The 17,376-nt window shown below is 40.6% G+C and overlaps 1 protein-coding gene across 1 annotated transcript in view; it reads right to left on the bottom strand.

Moving 5' to 3' along the window:
• Positions 1-17,376, bottom strand: part of Adamts20 (ADAM metallopeptidase with thrombospondin type 1 motif 20) — a 118,177-nt gene that overhangs the window by 65,976 nt on the left and 34,825 nt on the right. The window contains exons 5-13 of the mRNA XM_057791850.1: positions 16,926-17,009; positions 15,880-16,004; positions 14,715-14,755; positions 10,005-10,110; positions 7,789-7,935; positions 5,239-5,380; positions 3,042-3,146; positions 1,374-1,519; positions 36-217 (exon numbers count right to left, since the gene is read on the bottom strand). Of these exons, the coding sequence (XP_057647833.1) occupies positions 36-217; positions 1,374-1,519; positions 3,042-3,146; positions 5,239-5,380; positions 7,789-7,935; positions 10,005-10,110; positions 14,715-14,755; positions 15,880-16,004; positions 16,926-17,009 (1,078 nt within the window). The remainder of the gene's footprint in view (positions 1-35; positions 218-1,373; positions 1,520-3,041; positions 3,147-5,238; positions 5,381-7,788; positions 7,936-10,004; positions 10,111-14,714; positions 14,756-15,879; positions 16,005-16,925; positions 17,010-17,376) is intronic.

A 17,376-nucleotide genomic window follows, 5' to 3' on the forward strand; every position in this document is an offset into this window, starting at 1 on the left:
AAACGATTTCCTATGGAAGCAATGGCGCTACTTACCCCCGCTGTACTTGGGCAGCCACCTCACATTAGCGGGGAGGCCATGGATGTTGACATGTTTACCATCAAAGTCGGAGCACTGCTTTTCGCGGAAGTCTTGCTTGCCTTTTGGACATGAATCAGTGTTACATGATCGAAATTTCATCCTGCGGCCCACACAGTACCTTCCTCCGTTTCTTGGCCTAGTCAAATTCATTACATTTTAAAGCACATCAGTAAAACATCACCGTGGTCATCTGTTTCTACAACCGCCCATTTGCCTCCAGGACCAGAAAGGCCACTGTCGCTTTTTTAACATTATAGGTTAAAGTAGAAATACACAAAAGGGTTTTAAGCGGTTTTCTGGCAAACGAATCAGAAAAATAGCAACCCCTTCTCAAGTAGACTTGAGACCTGGACACCAGAAATAAGTCTCAGTTCTGACAGGATTAGCAAGGACTAATGGTGGGTCTTTGTTTTCAAACTAAAAAATGTTGTCTTTGTTGAGGCACAGACAACAAAGAAACTTAGGTGACAAGGGAGACATAACCATTGTTGTCATACTTGAGTGGGGTATGTGTGTGTGTATATACATGTATATATGTATGTATGTATATGCTTGTCACTGCAATAATTTATTCAATTTATTATTGGAAATAAACCCCAGAAGTTTTCAGGGTAAAAATGATATATAATTTACCTCGCCCAAAATTTCAATGACTTGTAAGATTGATTCAGAGTGTGTTGTATTCCTGTGCATTAAAAATGCTCACTGGTATGAATGAGCAGAGTGTCACCTGGCCCATGACTTATTACATATAAAGTAGAAATAGTTAAAATCTCTCTGGGAGCTTGGCATACTTTTGAGTTGGATGAAGAGAGATGATTGGGCACTTACTCAGCTGAGACAGGGAGGCGTCCAGAACAGGAGCAGAGGAGGGAAAGGAGGCACGTCAGATTACAGAACAATAAAGAACTAGTGACCGAGTGGCCTATCTGGGCATCAGAGTCAAAACACAGGAAGAGGGGCCTAGGGCCTTTCATTCAAAACACAGTAAAATGAAGACAGAATCACCATTCACATCTCCTTAAATTACACCGAAGCAGAAAACAAAGAGTACGAAGGAAAACAGCTGTCTCCATGTCAATTATAAAAGTTCATTTAGGTTTTTTTGTTTGGTTTTGTTTTTTTAAGTCTGAATCTACAAAGGTACAAAGCAGTATGGTTTAAAGTATTCCACAGTGATTCCGAATCTCTGAAACTTGCAGACTGACCTCCAGTGTTAGAAGTGAACGGAACTGACTTTTACTTTCGGGTCCTTGAGATAATCTTAATCTACAGTGAATAAAAAGACATACTCGGGGCGATCACAGAGCCTGGTTGTGCTTTTAATTCCACCTCCGCACGTCCTTGAGCAAGAGCTGTAGGGTCCCCAGGGTCCCCATTCGCCATCCACAGGACGGGTCTCCATGTCTCTGGTCACACACAGCCCACGGTGGCAATGCTATGAACACAGGAAGCACACAAAGAGCAATGGCTTGTGTGCATCGAGTTAAAGCATCAGCGTCATCGTAACAGCAACAAGAGAAGAGCTGTCAATTAGGTACAGCAAATGTCAGTTCAGAAGTGATGCTACATTTAATACCAGCTTGGAAAAAGCATCCCTGTCTACCCGGTACCCAAGGCTGGAGGAATGCAAAAGGAATGTAATAATTCTCTTGCTTTTGAAGTTTAGACTCTCACTAAAGAGGAAGGAATATTTAAGATTAAAATAGAAACTATCCCATTTATATTAGCTCCCAAAGCAGTGTTTTTCATAATGTCATCACAACTGTTGCATAGAATCACACACACACACAACTCAAACATACGAATAAACCTAACTGAGGAGATAAAAAAAATCTCTGCAATAAAAAATGTCAGAATTTTGAAAAAGGAAGTCTGAGAAGGCACTAGACAATGGAAAGACCTTTCATGCCTCCAGATTGGCAGAATTAATACATTAAAAATGGCTATGTTACCAAAAAATAATCTACATGGGTTGAAACTGGACTCTCTGAACAAGGCGGACAATGAAGGCTAATGAGAAGCCAAGGACAATGGCACTAGGTTTCGATCCTAATACATGAACTGGCTTTGTGGGAGCGTAGCCTGTTTGGATGCTCACCTTCCTGGACCTAGATAGAAGTGGGAGGACCTTGGTCTTCCTGTAGAGCAGGGAATTTGGACTGCTCTTCAGTATCGAGAGGGAGGGGGAGTGGACTGGGGGGAGGAGAAGTGGAGTGGGGATAGGGGGAGGGGAGCAGGGGGAGGGGGCAATATGTGGGAGGAGGGGGAGGGAAATGGGAAACGGGGAGCAGTTGGAAATTTTAATTAAAAAAGAATTAAAAAAATTAAAAAAAAATAATCTACATATTTAGCGCAGTTCCCATCAAACTTCATATATTATTCTTTATAGAACTAGAGAAAACAACCCAAGAGTTCATATGAAGCTACTAAAGACCACAAACAACAAAAGCAATCCTGAGAAGGAACGAAGTTAGAGCTATCATACAACCTCACTCCAAATTATACTACAGCATGCTTAATTCATGGGCAAAGATATTTTAATGCACTTAGAATCACTAAAGATTTGAGAAAACTAGTTAACACATTCAATTATATTCAATTAAAGTTTAAAGAAGAAAATATTTGCAATAAAAACATCATGTAATTGAGGGGCCTGCTGACATATCAGCATTCTGACATTTTTATCTATTTTAATAAGAAGAATAAAAATATGTATGCCCATGTAATTACTCATATAACTACCTATAACTTAAAACCCATCTACTAGTTATAGGAACAAAATTAAATTTATCCATTTAATTCTGTTGATAGTATACTCTATCCAACACACACAGCGATAAAATCGTCTCGACTAGCTGCGCAATGGGTAGCAGCAAATCACGAGAAACGGTGCACTGCGGAGCAGCTGCCCATTCCAGACACTCTGGGTACAGGACTCACCCTTTGAGAAAACCTACCATCCCAGGACCACAGCTCGTCCCGTCTGCCAGCGGCATGTGCTGTGTGCGACAGCCCTTGTGGACACCTTCCGCACTCGTGCACCACAGGCGCCGGCATTGTTTCTGCAGAGTAACAACAAGCGGGGGAGCCAGAGCAGGTGTCAACATCCAGACCAGGTCTGTGTGGCCCAAACCCATCTGAGCTGCTTCCTGGCTCATGGTTGAAGCTAGATGTACTTTGAAAACAATCGGAAATTTTACTAATGTATTAAATAGTAAGAGCAATGAGCTGAAGTAGAAATTATTCAGTTACATGAATAAGTTTCTTTTGTAAGATATTTTTCTGGAGGCTTTTTGCTGTTGAACTTTACTCACAGGTTCCCCACCAGGTGCGATGGCAGAACATTTGAGTGATGTGCATGGGATAACCGTGAAAAGGACCAACGTTTGCTAGTCTGTGAAGTATAGTGTATACTCAGTTTCTGGACAAATGGTTCTAAAGTTTTTACAAGAAAGAAAACTCCAGAGTCATAGGCACTGTGCCCAAGATAATCCCTCTTTTTTCTGAAGTCAAATGAAAAGTTTATGTGGTGCCCAAATCAGCCCAGAAGGAATGCAGCCATCACAGTGAAATTCTAAGGTAAACTACTAAGGCAGACGGTCCCCTTTTCACCATGGGTGTTTAAAGCTTATTAAGATTTGTGGCTATGAACTCAAGGTGGGGAGTGTATTAGTCACTGTGGGATATGCTCCGCAGTTCTGCCCGCTTGCGCGCTATCCAGCGGCTTCCCTGATCAGTTCAATAAGCATTCATTGCATGGCAGTATCTACATGAGGATCCGCTGCCTGGGGAGGCAGGTGAACCAGTCCATTATCTGAAATGGCTGAACTCACAAGTTTTCAGATTTTCATTCATCTATACTTTGGGTTTAAGCACAAAACTGACTTGTGTTTTCTATTCATCGTACACATACAGAACTGGGCGCAATCTTCCCAGTACTTTTCATAGTGACCTGTCAACATGGGATGTTTCCATCTATGTTATCAAACTGGCATTCAAGGAGTTGGAGATTTGGAGCATTTCTGACTTTGGATTTTCCGAGCGGGGGCTCTCAACATGTATATGTTTATTTTAGTAAATTAAGTCTGTATTCCTGGTCCCAGAGGTTATCAAACTCTGTTAAGGCAGAAACAGAAGTGAAGGAAATGTAATGAGTGTTCTGCTTAGACAGTGGGGCACACAGACAGCACAGCACTGTGATCTGTGATCTGTGAACCAAATCCTAACTTTATGCCTACATTAAAAAAAAATAATGCCTGGCAGTGGTGGCACAGGCCTTTAATCCCAGCACTCAGGAGGCAGAGTCAGATGGATCTTTAGAGGCCAGCCTGGTCTACAGAGCGAGTTCCAGGACAGCCGAGGCTGTTACACAGAGAAATCCTGTCTCCAAAAAAGAACAACAAAATCATGAAGACAGAACTGATATAAGTGTTTTGATGATTTTATTTCCATGGAAAGTTAAAGTGTGTGACCTATGAACAACTGCCAAAATAAATTGTGAAGAATATTTTGATTACAATTGAACTTATGCCACAAACATAATTCTTTGGCATTTGCATCTGTATAACAGAGATGTAAGACTGGAGAGATGGCTCAGTGGTTAAGTGCAATTACTGTTCTTTCAGTAGACTTGAGTTCAGTTCCTAGCAACCACACCAGGCAGTTTGTAACCTCCTGTAACTCCAGCTCCAGGACATCCAATATCCTCTCTGATCTCTATGGGTACTTTACTCACATACACAGAGTCCCACAGACACCCACACAAACACACAATTAAAAATAAAATAAGTGTTTACAATGACACGTATTCTATTTGTGACATTGTTAAAACAAGTCAATATTAAAGCACCAAACAACATTTTAACCTCTTCCCCCAAATAGGTATTCAATATTTTTAAATTTTATATAATATAGCTATGCTGTGGCTGTATCTTCACAGAATCTGTGAGAGTTAACAAGGGCAATTCAGAAATACATAGCATAGCACCAACACATAGCAACTCCTCTGTTGGCTCTGGTTTCTCGTTAATTTAGGCTTTTATATGAAACATCATTTAATTCCTCTTTCATTCAAGAATAAATTGTGCATATTGCAATACATCCTTACCATAACTTTCAGGCAGTTTTCCAACAAAAAGGTAGAGATTTTCTTACCAAGTAGGGACACACTTGTGATCCAGGACCAAACATAAGCTCGCATTGCTTGTTCACGTCATACACTGCGCCAGGAAGCTGTGGAGACAGGTCATAGATTCTTCCATTTGGTTTGTCAAGAAGGCATTCTCCATGGCCAGTGCTGAACCAGACAGAGAACACAGCAACGTGAACACATTTGCATACATTGGTGTCTCTACCAGGTTTCTGTACTTACTTTCAAAGACAATGTCCACATCTTACTGTTATTTAAAAACCAACTATAGTCACACCAGCAAAGCAAAATTCTTACACATACTGACATCATCAGTTTGCAGAGGAATTTTTTTTTTTTTTTGGATTTTTTGGATTTTTCGAGACAGGGTTTCTCCATAGCTTTTGGTTCCTGTCCTGGAACTAGCTCTTGTAGACCAGGCTGGCCTCGAACTCACAGGGATCTGCCTGCCTCTGTCTCCCGAGTGCTGGGATTAAAGGCGTGCGTCACCACCGCCCAGCTGTTGCAGAGGAATTTTAACTGTGCCTATTTTGCACTGGATCCCCACCCAAACCCACAGAAGTTATAGTGGCATGAGGGGTGCGCTCAGAATAGAGCTCAATGGTAGAGCATCGACCCCTGAGTGTATAAGAACCTGGACTCCGGTCCCAGCATGACGAACAAGAACTGCTTAATGACAAGTTATCACAATATAGTTAGCGTCACACTTTTAGTGCCCATTAGCCTCAAATGCATTATCCAAACTGTCAAAATGTAAAAATAAAGTGCATTATGGTCCTTGATCTAAACAGCAAAAATAATAATAATAATAATAATAATAATAATAATAATAATAATAATAATAATAACAAGGCATTTCAAGAAGTTCATGTTCTACTTTAAGGGGCTTTTCAGGGAGTAAGAAAGGAGTTAGCTCCCTGGCTCCAGGTGCTTTCTACATTTAAATTCCTTTATGACCCAGGAAATGTGGTTAAGAACAAATTCTTCAACCTACCCAAGCCAGGTCTCATATTCCATACATTGAGAAGGCTGATATATAACTCATAGTTTGCTATTGGAATACAGTCACATACTGCTCCATGATGCTTTGGCCAATGATGGGCCAAATGTAGAATGGCGATTCATGGAGTACCTGCTCTAAAGCATGGTTCTGTTTCTTTCCATCATTTCCATCAAGAGAGGTAACTGAAATACTAATGATGCTAAGATGAGAATATAAACTATTAAAGACATTGAGAAGGATTTGTGCACAAATATTTTATGGAAGGAGCTTGGTAAATCGTAGTGACCACATTGGAGACACAATTTGGATAAAAGAAACTGAAAAGCAAAGAAAACTGGCAGAAGGTAAAGGCATAAAGCTGGGAAACCCAGGCCTGCCTCTTTTAAAAGCTACAAGAGCCTCGAAAGAATACATTGGGTATATTCCCAAGAGTGGTATTGCTGGGTCCAGGGGTAGGTGGATCCCGAAATTCCTGAGAAACCGCCACACTGTTTTCCAAAGTGGTTGCACAAGTTTGCATTCCCACCAGCAATGGATGAGTGTACCCCTTTCTCCACAACCTCTCCAGCAAAGGCTATCATTGGTGTTTTTTATTTTAGCCATTCTGACAGGTGTAAGATGGTATCTTAAAGTTGTCTTGAGAACTCAAGAACAATGGCAATGGGTTTTTGATCCTACTGCACGTACTGGCTTTGTGTGAGCCTAGGCAGTTTGGATGCTCACCTTACTAGACCTGGATGGAGGTGGGTGGTCCTTGGACTTCCCACAGGGCAAGGAACCCGGATTACTCTTAGGGATGATGAGGGAGGGGGACTTGATGGGGGAGGGAAATGGGAGGTGGTGGCGGGGAGAAGGCAGAAATCTTAAATAAATAAATAAATAAATAAATAAATAAATAAATAAATAAATGAAAGAATACATTGGGTTACAGGCTCCATCTCTGTGGCTGCAGAAGCAAATTTCTTTTGATTTCAGCTATTCCCATCTTGAAGGGACTCCTTAAACTTCTGTCACTCAAACACCTCTCAAAATATTACTTTACTTAGTAACATCTGGACAAACAAAGGATGCATGAAGATGTTCTGATGACCATAAATCACCGCATAAATGGTTTTCAAGACAAAACAAAGTCCAAATAAAAAAGCAAGACACGTGCCTATATGACTGAACTATAATAAAAAAAATTCTCAAGTAAAATTTATATATGCATATGTAAAATTTAATACATATATATCCTTGTTTTGTAAATTCTTCATGCATTCATTTACTGTGTGGGGGGTGCGCATGCCTCAGCACGCATGTTGGGGTCAAGAGGACAATTCGCTTGATTGTGTTCTTTTTCCACCTTGGAGTTCCAAGAACTGAACTGTGGTCATCAGGCAAGTGACCTTACCCACTGAGCAATCTTTCTCATGTTTTTAAACATTTATTTGAATATTAATAATGAAAAGCTAACCCTTTTCTTGAACTACTCTAAAAGAACAAGCAACTTGAAATCTGATGGTAAGAAAGTGGTTACTTATCAACTAAAGGAAGAGGGATCCAGACTTACTCCAGGAACTCTGTGATGTGCTTCTGACTACAAGCTGACCAGGTCCAAGGACTCGTGTGGTAATTAAGGGTTGGGGCCATTACATGATACTGATGTTTAATCCCAGCTTCTTTACATTTATAACTGTCATCATGCGGAACATTAAACCTGAAAATGAAAACAAGCACTTAAGGCTATCAAAAATGGATACAACATTAATAACAATTCCTGTGTATTTCTACAACTGTACAGTGTAAAAAAATATAGATAATTCTAGTTATTTTGGGTTCTGTACTCTGAGTCTTTACATAAGGTGAAATTTCACATTCAGAGCCATAGTTTCTGAGAAATACTAAATTTTATTTTTGATTATTTTTGATCTTGCTTATTTGTCATTAAAGTCTAAACAATAAAAATACTTGGAATTTGTCTCATCTACATATGGACATAAGATTCATATTAAAATGCCTGCATGTTTCAACCTGGACATCTAGGAGATGCTGTGCACACGTTAGGCAAGATGTCAACACACTACAGTCTAGACCCTTGACTGGTGCTGCAGTATGCAAAGAATTTAATCTCCAGCTCAATGCCATTCTATATATTAACCAGATTTCAGCAGTAGCCTGGGGCTTCCTGTAACATGAACGGGTCCTATTTGTTTGTTGTTGGGGTTTTTATCCTGCCCGGTACCCCTAGCTGTTTAGTCCCAAAGAAAAATCACACAGAGATCTCTATAAGTTATAAAGCTGATTTGCCCATTAGCTCTAGCCTCTCACTGGCTAACTCTCACATCTTGATTAACCCATTTTTCTGATCTATGTTAGCCATGTGGCTCAGTACCTTTTTCCAGCGGGGCAGGTCACATCCTGCTGCTTTGGTGGTCTGGGCAGAAGTGGGAGGAATCAACTTCCTCCTTCCCAGAATTCTCCTGTTCTTATTACATCATTTCTACTTCTTGTCTTCCTGCCTGGCCAATTAGCGTTTATTTAAAACATGATTGACAGAATACAGACAATTCTCCTGCACCAGCTTCCTGTCAGTGACAACCAATAAAACCGGGCCCCGAGAGCACCCAAATATTGACAGTGAGAACATGGTAAAGAACTAGCAGGTCAGAGAGAGACTGTACATTGGCCTTCATGGACTCAAACATGGAAGAAAATCACCCTTACTATTCACCCACATCTGAGAAACACCGAGGTTCCTCAGAGAGAAAGCTGCTGTGGAACAAACACAACATTCTCTGCATAATATACTTGTTAGCAGCTTCCAATACTCCCTGCACTGTGCACTGGTTGGCAGCTTTCAATTCTTCCTCATAGTGTACTAATTCGCAGGTTTCAAAACCAGAAAAAGTGTTTCTGAGGTACCACTGCAATTTCTCAGCAATCTGTAGATCTTCCCTCATGCCTGCACACCCCTGTCCCCCTTTATATACAAATGTTGGTGACCAGGAACTAGGCAATAAAAGGGAATTGAAGCAGAACCTGCTAATTAAGTTATCCCATTACAAATTACTGTCTACAGATATTCTAATCCAATGGCCAGGAAAGAAAAGTGATCAAACTCAGGACACCTCTAGTCTCGATTCCTTACTAGCGATAAACAAGGAATATAATGACCTACCCTGCGGCTACTTTGGGAATTATTTCTCAGAAGATGATTGGTAGGACTTCCAAGCTTTTCATGGGGGCACTAAGCATGTCATGGGAAATCATGGCCTCTGTACTTAGAGCACAGAACCCTGACAGGGCTTTTATAAAACAAGAATAAGAAAACTCTAAATAATTGTGGAAATGCTCTAGAGTATCATTTCATGAATAAGAAACCTCATGGACCCGTGTCCTATGCTAGGGCTCTGAGCAATTACAGCAAGATTCAAGTTGGTCTTTCAAGTATTTTGGGGGAGTTGTGAACTAGGAGCCCTTGCAGGCTCTCCCAGATGGCAGAGGGTGGTACCTGGTTATGTATAAGATAACAAGGAATAAAAGCCAGGAGTGCTTGTCATGTAAGCCAGTGCAGTAAGCTAATAAAAGAATCCCCATGCTCTAGATATTTGATTAGTCTGCTGGTCTGTGCAGCCATCTGACCTAACACAGATCACAAATAAAACCCACAAAGCTAGCCTTTCAATGTGAAAACCACACCGCACTATTTGATGAAGGAATACAGGTGCTCGTGGCTGAATGACGGCAAGCGGAAGGCACATTCTTCAGGTAAGGAAAGGTACTCACACGTGTCCGAGCTCATGGGCAATGGTAAAGGCCGCGCTCAGGCCATTCTCCTCACTAATGGAGCAGCTCCTCAGGGGATCACACAGGGTGCCTAACTCTGCTAAACCTAAAAAGATGACACACACGTATCTCATCAAAAGGGAAGCGCCACCCAAATCACAATGTGAAACTATACATAAAACACTGGTGGTGGCATTGTGACTTGAAAATAAATGCAGAGCTGCCTAATAACAGTGAATATTTAAATATTAAATATTTAAAGCCAAAAGATGAAAAAACAGACTGAATAGTTTGCATTGAGATTTTTTTGTTGTTTTGTTTTGGTATTTCTGTTTGATTTTGTTGTTTTGTAAACTTTTGGATTCTCTCATTCAAAAAATAATTTAAAGAATAGGATGAGCAAATATTCTTCTGCAAACATAGGGAAAGGGAGAGCAGAATGTCTAGTGTGGGGAATACAACAGGCAGAGTTCCGCCCACTAGAACAATCGAGAAGAAATCAAGAGCTGCGGTAAAGCTTGGAATAAACAGGTACCCAAGCAACACACAGTTACACGAGTAAAGTATAAGTGTCTGACATGGTGTTTGCCATTTAACATATGCCAGCTACAACAAGGCGTGGCTCGGATAGATGGGTCATTGTAAGCACTCGGTAACCCGTGACTGTTTGGGCAATGGGAAGAGCAAAATCTTCTCTCTCCCATACAAAGAGTGACAGGCAAAGAAACGTGCTGTGGAAAGGCGGAAGTGGTGGGACCTAACGGGACATCAACAATCGTGACAATTCCAGCTTATAAAGAATCCTCCGAGCTGAGAGAGTGAGAAATTTCATGGTAATTCATTATAAAAATCCCAACTCCATCACCATCGCTGAAGTTCAATTTGGGACTTTTAAATAAAACTCAATACCATAGCTTCTAATTCCACCCCCTAAAATTTACATGCCTGTGAGGATTCTTTTCACAAGAGCTGGCTTATGGATGTAACCTAACTTCTCATGACATATTTAAGAATTTGTACTGAAGAAGCAGGACTCCATCGGTCACCGGGTTCACTCCTCCTCCTCCTCCTAGGTAACTCTTTTATTCACAAAAGCTAACAACCTGAATGTCATGCTGGCATGGAGGTAGAGTGCCAAACCATCATAAAATCATGTTGTGAATTTAAAGAAATGAACGTTAAACCAGAAATCTCAGTCTGAGATGTTCATTAGCCAAGACAAGACTTACCCTCATTGTGAATCTCTTGCCAAGAGGCCTTGCTTGGGCAACGTCTTCCCCAAAAGACCTTTTTTTAGAATCAATATGACAGAGAAATCCTAAAGCTTAAAATCCAAGCTTCCACATGCAAGCTTCTAATTAATTCATAATGTATTTTATAATGCACATATATGTATATATATATAAACATATATATATATATACATATATAATATACTCTATAATATAATGCATTTCTCCCTTGTCAAAACAGGTGAACAGTGAAGACACTTCTTCTGGATGCTCTTCCTCATCCCAGCCCTGATCAGTAGTATCAAGCTACCAACAGCTGAATTCCCACAAAGCTGAGTTGAGCTTTAGAATGCAATATTGACTCCCTTACCTCCTGACTTTATGTGTCATCTTCAAAAGTGCACATTCTAAAACGAATGCTTTACTTGCAAGCCTTTATGTTTTATGTGATCAGGAAACTGGCCATAAAATTGTCCTGTCAGGCCACAAATGCATACCAACAACATCTGAAGCAAATGGTTAGCACTGTGGTAGCAAGCAGCTAGCAGGTACCTTGTGCCTAGATTCACGCAAGCTGATGCTGAGATCTCTCAAAGATATGGAAGACAGAAGGGAGCATGAGCTCCAATTTTATCAAGGTCCTTTGTGTTAGGATAAAAGACACAAACTGGAGCATTGGCTCAGCAGCTAAAAGCACTGGTTGCTCTTCCAAAGGACTTTGGTTCAATTCCTAGCACCTATGCAGTGGGTTACAATCATCTGTACCTCCAGTTCCAGGGGATGCAACACCATCATCTGATCACTATGGGCACCAGGCATGGGTGTGGTGCGCAGACATTCATGCAGGAAAAGCACTAATATACATAAATTGTATACATATATATACACATACATTAAAAGGTGCCAAGGTCATTGTGGAAGAGGGGTAGAAGAGCATAAGAGTAAGGGAAATAGGAAGTTTACTTTGAGATTGTGTCTCCCAGAAATGTCAGAGAAGCCATATCCATGAAGTCTCATCAACATGGTTACCAAAAAAGATCTGTATAATGACCAATATGCTAATATGGACAGGGGAAAACTCACAGGGCCCCAACTCTATACAAAGAACTACAGGTAACTGGGGGATTCTGAGAGTGGAAAAAATGATCATCCCTAGGAAAGAGCACTCAGGTTATCTACCAAGTGATCAGCCCTGGGATTACATACACTCCTGTGACATCATACAGAATAAACAGTGTGTGCGTGTGTGTATGTGTGTGTGTGTGCGCGCGCGTTAAAGAAACAGAAGGCATGAATTTGAGAGAGTAAGGGGACTTACACAGGAGTTGTTGAAGGGAGGAAAGGAAGGGGGACTGATATAATTTCAAAAAATAAAAAAAAATATTATGAATTTAAAAACAGTAATAATAAAAGTAAGGTAGAGGCATATGTTCTATCAATTATTAAAGGTTATAGAGAATAACGGTGAAAACATCTTTGAGCTTTGTGAGTCAGACAGGTAGAGAGATGGAATGATGGCACAATACGCAGTTAAAGAGGAGATTTAATGCAGGACATTGTGGGTACTGAGAAAAAGAGGGGACTGTGGATCCTAAGGATAACTGGTCACTATGGGTCCTAAGAGGGAATGTGTGGTTCCTAAAGAAAAGAGGGGAATTACTCATCAAGTTGTTTCCAAATAGAAAAATATATATATAAGAAAACTACACACACCCCCCATGAATTAGTGTCTGAAACACAAAAGAATTAAATTTTAAGTATTTATTTTTAAGACACAATAATGTGTGTAAACATTGAGTCACAGAAGGATTAAGATATGGAAATGTTAAATATAGGGGTTCATAAATTCAATAAAATCATGTTCTCACACATATGCCCAAAAACAAAGCACAGAGCAGTCAGATATTCGCAAGTCTTAAAACCTGCAAAGGGTCTGATGTGCAGAAATAATAATGACTGTTTGAAAGTGGTTACAGGAAACAAACGCTAGAGCAGAAGGTTGCGGTGTGACCTCCAGTTACTTCATTCCTGCAGAAAAGTGTCAAGGGCTGGTAGATATGGAAAAACATGTTCAAACTTCTTAGCAATCAGCAAACTAAAATATCCATTCCTTTAGGATTGGCAAAGGCTGAGAAATATGAAGGTGACCTCTATCAACAAGGGAAGAACCCAAGGGATGTTTACATCTCCTATGGCTAAGCATCTGAATGTGCTCGATCGCTGCTGCACACTTATATCTTACTGGCAAAGAGTACAAGACACGTGTTGATGAGATCACTTTAAAAATGATTTGTACTAGTTGGACCACAGAACTTCAGTTTCAGAGGCTTTCAAATTTGGGGATATTTACATAGAATGCATCAAAAGTCCAATCTTCAAAACTCTTGAGGATCTGAAACTTCTTAAATGTCACATGGGCCCTCAAAAGTTAGCATTTTAGATGAGGGATTCTCACCCTCAGAAGCACAATGAACAACCCAGGAAGTCAACAGAAAAGTAATTAGTTCCACTTTACTAACAGGACTTTAGTCTAGGAGTGTGCCTGAAATGTTATGCAGATGTGGAAAGGCATAACCACAGCTACAAAGTTTAAAATGAAGAAAGTAAACACTGCCATGTTTAGAGAAGCATTATGTAGGTAATGTTGCATTGCAAAGGTTTGAAGAAATTGACGAGGCTAAAATTCTTGGCATTGGTCACCTCATCAGGAAAGGCGGAGACATACAGTAAGGGCTGGACACAGGTCCGCTATAAGAGAAACCAAGTTCTAGCTGGCATATTTGGACCTGGTGGCGGGTTCACGGCTCTACACTACAGTCTTCAAGATGGCTTATGATGGAGGAAGGTCACTGGTTAAAAAATAAAGAAACTGCTTGGCCCTCATAGGTTAGAACATAGGTGGGTGGAGTAAACAGAACAGAATGCTGGGAGGAAGAGGAAGTGAGCTCAGACTCGATAGCTCTCCTCTCTGGAACAGACGCAATGAAGCAAGCCGCCAGGTCAGACATGCTGAATCTTTCCTGGTAAGACTGGTGCTACACAGATTATTAGAGATGGGTTGATCAGGATATGAGAATTAGCCAGTAAGGGCTAGAGCTAATGGGCCAAGCAGTGTTTAAAAGAATACAGTTTGTGTGTTGTTATTTCCGGACATAAGCTAGCCAGGTGACCAGGAGCTGGGGCGGCAGGAACACAGCCCGCAGCTCACACAACAGGCTTATGGGTTACTGTGTATTATCTTCTACACACAAAAACACATTAAGTACCACAACATGCATAGAACTTGGCATTTAGTAACACTAAATATTAGTTCTTGCTATTATATAAAATTCAGAGGCAGAATCAAAGAAGTAAGAGACATTTACTTACCAAGACCACACATCAAAATCATTCAAATGAAACAGGGAAACTTTAAATGTAACTATAGATATTTCACTAAATAATTAATAAGCTAAGTTTAATTGATGAAAGAACTTACCTAATGTGTCACATTTCTCTTTAGCTCCACAAATGTCTTCCCTTGAAATAAAAGATAAAAATATTTGGAAACATTTTCAGACAATACGGTTACAGTGAGTCAACACAAAATTAAAGTTTTAACCCTGCCCAGATTATCGCCACTCGGCCCCCAACCCCGACAGTGCACACTCAAAGGCTTTGGAGTTAGCTTGACGCCTCACTTGTGCGCACCAGTGGGGAGCAGATGTTCTGTAAGCCCGCACTGTCAGGATGAAGCTACTTCCACAGCCACGCATCTGCTCCTGCTGCTAACAGCCATTATGTGAAATGTGTATGCTTTCGGAAGTCAGATGCTACTTTTTGCCCCTAATTCCTGAGATTCTGGCCCCATAGCTGGACAGTGGCCCTGCCCACCCCAACCACATTTCATATATCTCTCCTCAATGTCCATTCTCCCTCTGATCTTAAATCCTTCACTGTGAACTTTCTGCTCTTGATTTCATTCACAACGCAGGCCAGAACCATAGACTAAGATGGCATGGAGAAGTTAAGAAAATCCTGCTATTGCTTAAAAAGTGATAAAATAGACTTTTATTTCAAGGTTCTGGGAAGCTCACCTTTCCTTGAGATTGGCCCCAATGGGAAGGATTTCATTAGTAAACTATCTAAACAAACATCAAATACTATACACCCCTGTACCGTGGCATTGAAACGAGGTGTGATTTAGCCCTGAATTATGGTATTTGGAAGAAGGAAATGGTTTTGTAACAGTGGGAATTGTTCTCAGCAAGGGAAGCCTGATAATTATGGCAATCCCTAAGAATCAAAACCAGGGACTGACGCATAGTTGATAAAAGATGACAGACAGAAACACAAGTAAGAGGGAATGGGTAAAACTGGCCCTCGGATCTACATAAATGTCAATCTCCATGTAGTATATCTAATGCTCTCGTTCTGTCTCTAACAAGATAAGGAAAGTATTTTATTTAGATCATAGCATGACTCATCCTACTGATTTCCCACAATTCCAATCAAAGAAGAGTCAAATGCTCTCATTCTAACAGACTTCTCATGAATACTTTCATGTGTTAGTGGGGGGAAAAAAAGTGTAGCCAAAATGTATCAGTTCTCATGCCAGAAAGAGTAGAGAATCCATCTGCACAAGAGGCTTTCAAAAGCCATACCTAGTGATGAGAACAGCGGTGTCGTGGTGGGAAGGGTGAGCATCGTCCAGCACATTCTGAGTCTGCTGCCATAGGCAAAAGTTGCGCAGTGTGGTAGCTGCGTTAAAACTGATGACTGGTCCTTCCTGGAAAGCAAGGAACAACTCAGTGAAAGGCAAATGTTTCAGTCCTGTTTGCCACCCAGGAATCCACAGTTTATCAGAGTGCATTTTTACAGGCTCATAAAGAGCAACCTCAGCCTTGCTCTTCGTTTTAATTAAATATATTTACCATGATCTTGCCAGGTGGTGGTGGTGCATGCCTTTAATCCCAGCACTAAGGAGACAGAGGCAGGCGGATCTCTGTGAGTTCAAGGCCAGCCTGGTCTATAAGAGCTAGTTCCAGGACAGCTAGAGCTGTTACACAGAGAAACCCTGTCTCGAGAAACCAAAATAAATAAATAAATAAATAAATAAATAAATAAATACTGATCTAGTATAATGATCAAATATTCAGGACTAGAAATCTAACTGTAAAAATAAAATTAATCTTGTTTTAAGAGCAAGTCCCAGGACTGGCTCCGAAGCTACACAGAGAAACCTTGTCTCAAAAGACAAACAAACAAACAAACAAATTTAACGTATTTTAAATCCTTCCCCATTATGATTATAAAAGTTAATGCGTAAACGTTTTCATTCTGAATTTTTTTAATTGTTGATTCGTGTGTGTTATTTTTCTCATTCTATTAAACACCAATATCATTCCATTTTATTTCCACCAGAGTCTTTTTGAGACAAGGTCTAACTACATCCTGCTGCGGGGGCCTGGGGTGGGGGTGGTCGTCAAATTCCCTATGTAGACCAGGCTGGCCTTGAACTCACAGGGACCTGCCTGCCTCTGCATTCCAAGTGCTGGGATTAAAAATAAGCATCATAAAATCCAGTTCAAATTACATGTTTCAAGTAAGTTTTCAAAGATCTCATTTCTAGTAAGACTTCAGTGATCTGCAGCTAATCCCACCAAAACTCAGCTACAACCAACAGCCCTCGCTGCAACCTGCAACTTACCTGCTCACTGTGAATTACAACTAACTTCACAATCACTATATTTATAAGGTTCCCAATGCTTGAGTCCTTGTAGATTGCTGCAACCTGCAAGTGGACACCAAAAGATTAGATGCTTTGGATAAAACCTTCCTTTCTGCAGCAAAGTAGAACCAACCTATAGGGAGTATCCATCCTCCTGTGCAGCAGCAACACATGAGAGTCTCAGAGAACCGTTATCATAGCCTGGGTCCTTCCCATCCCTTACATCCCATCTGATGTGACCATTTACATCAGAATCTCTAGGGCTAAAACATGTGCAAGCATGTTTGACAATTCACAAGGATTAAATAATCCTCATGGGAAGCTAAACTTGAGAACCAGCCCTCTGTCTTGCTACCTATACCAGTCTACGGCTCAACAGAACTCAGTATCTAGAGAATTTGCACTTCCACCAAAATCAGAGTGTTTAAAT

This window comes from Chionomys nivalis, chromosome 17 (genome assembly GCF_950005125.1).
Source record: "Chionomys nivalis chromosome 17, mChiNiv1.1, whole genome shotgun sequence".
NCBI lineage: Eukaryota > Metazoa > Chordata > Mammalia > Rodentia > Cricetidae > Chionomys > Chionomys nivalis.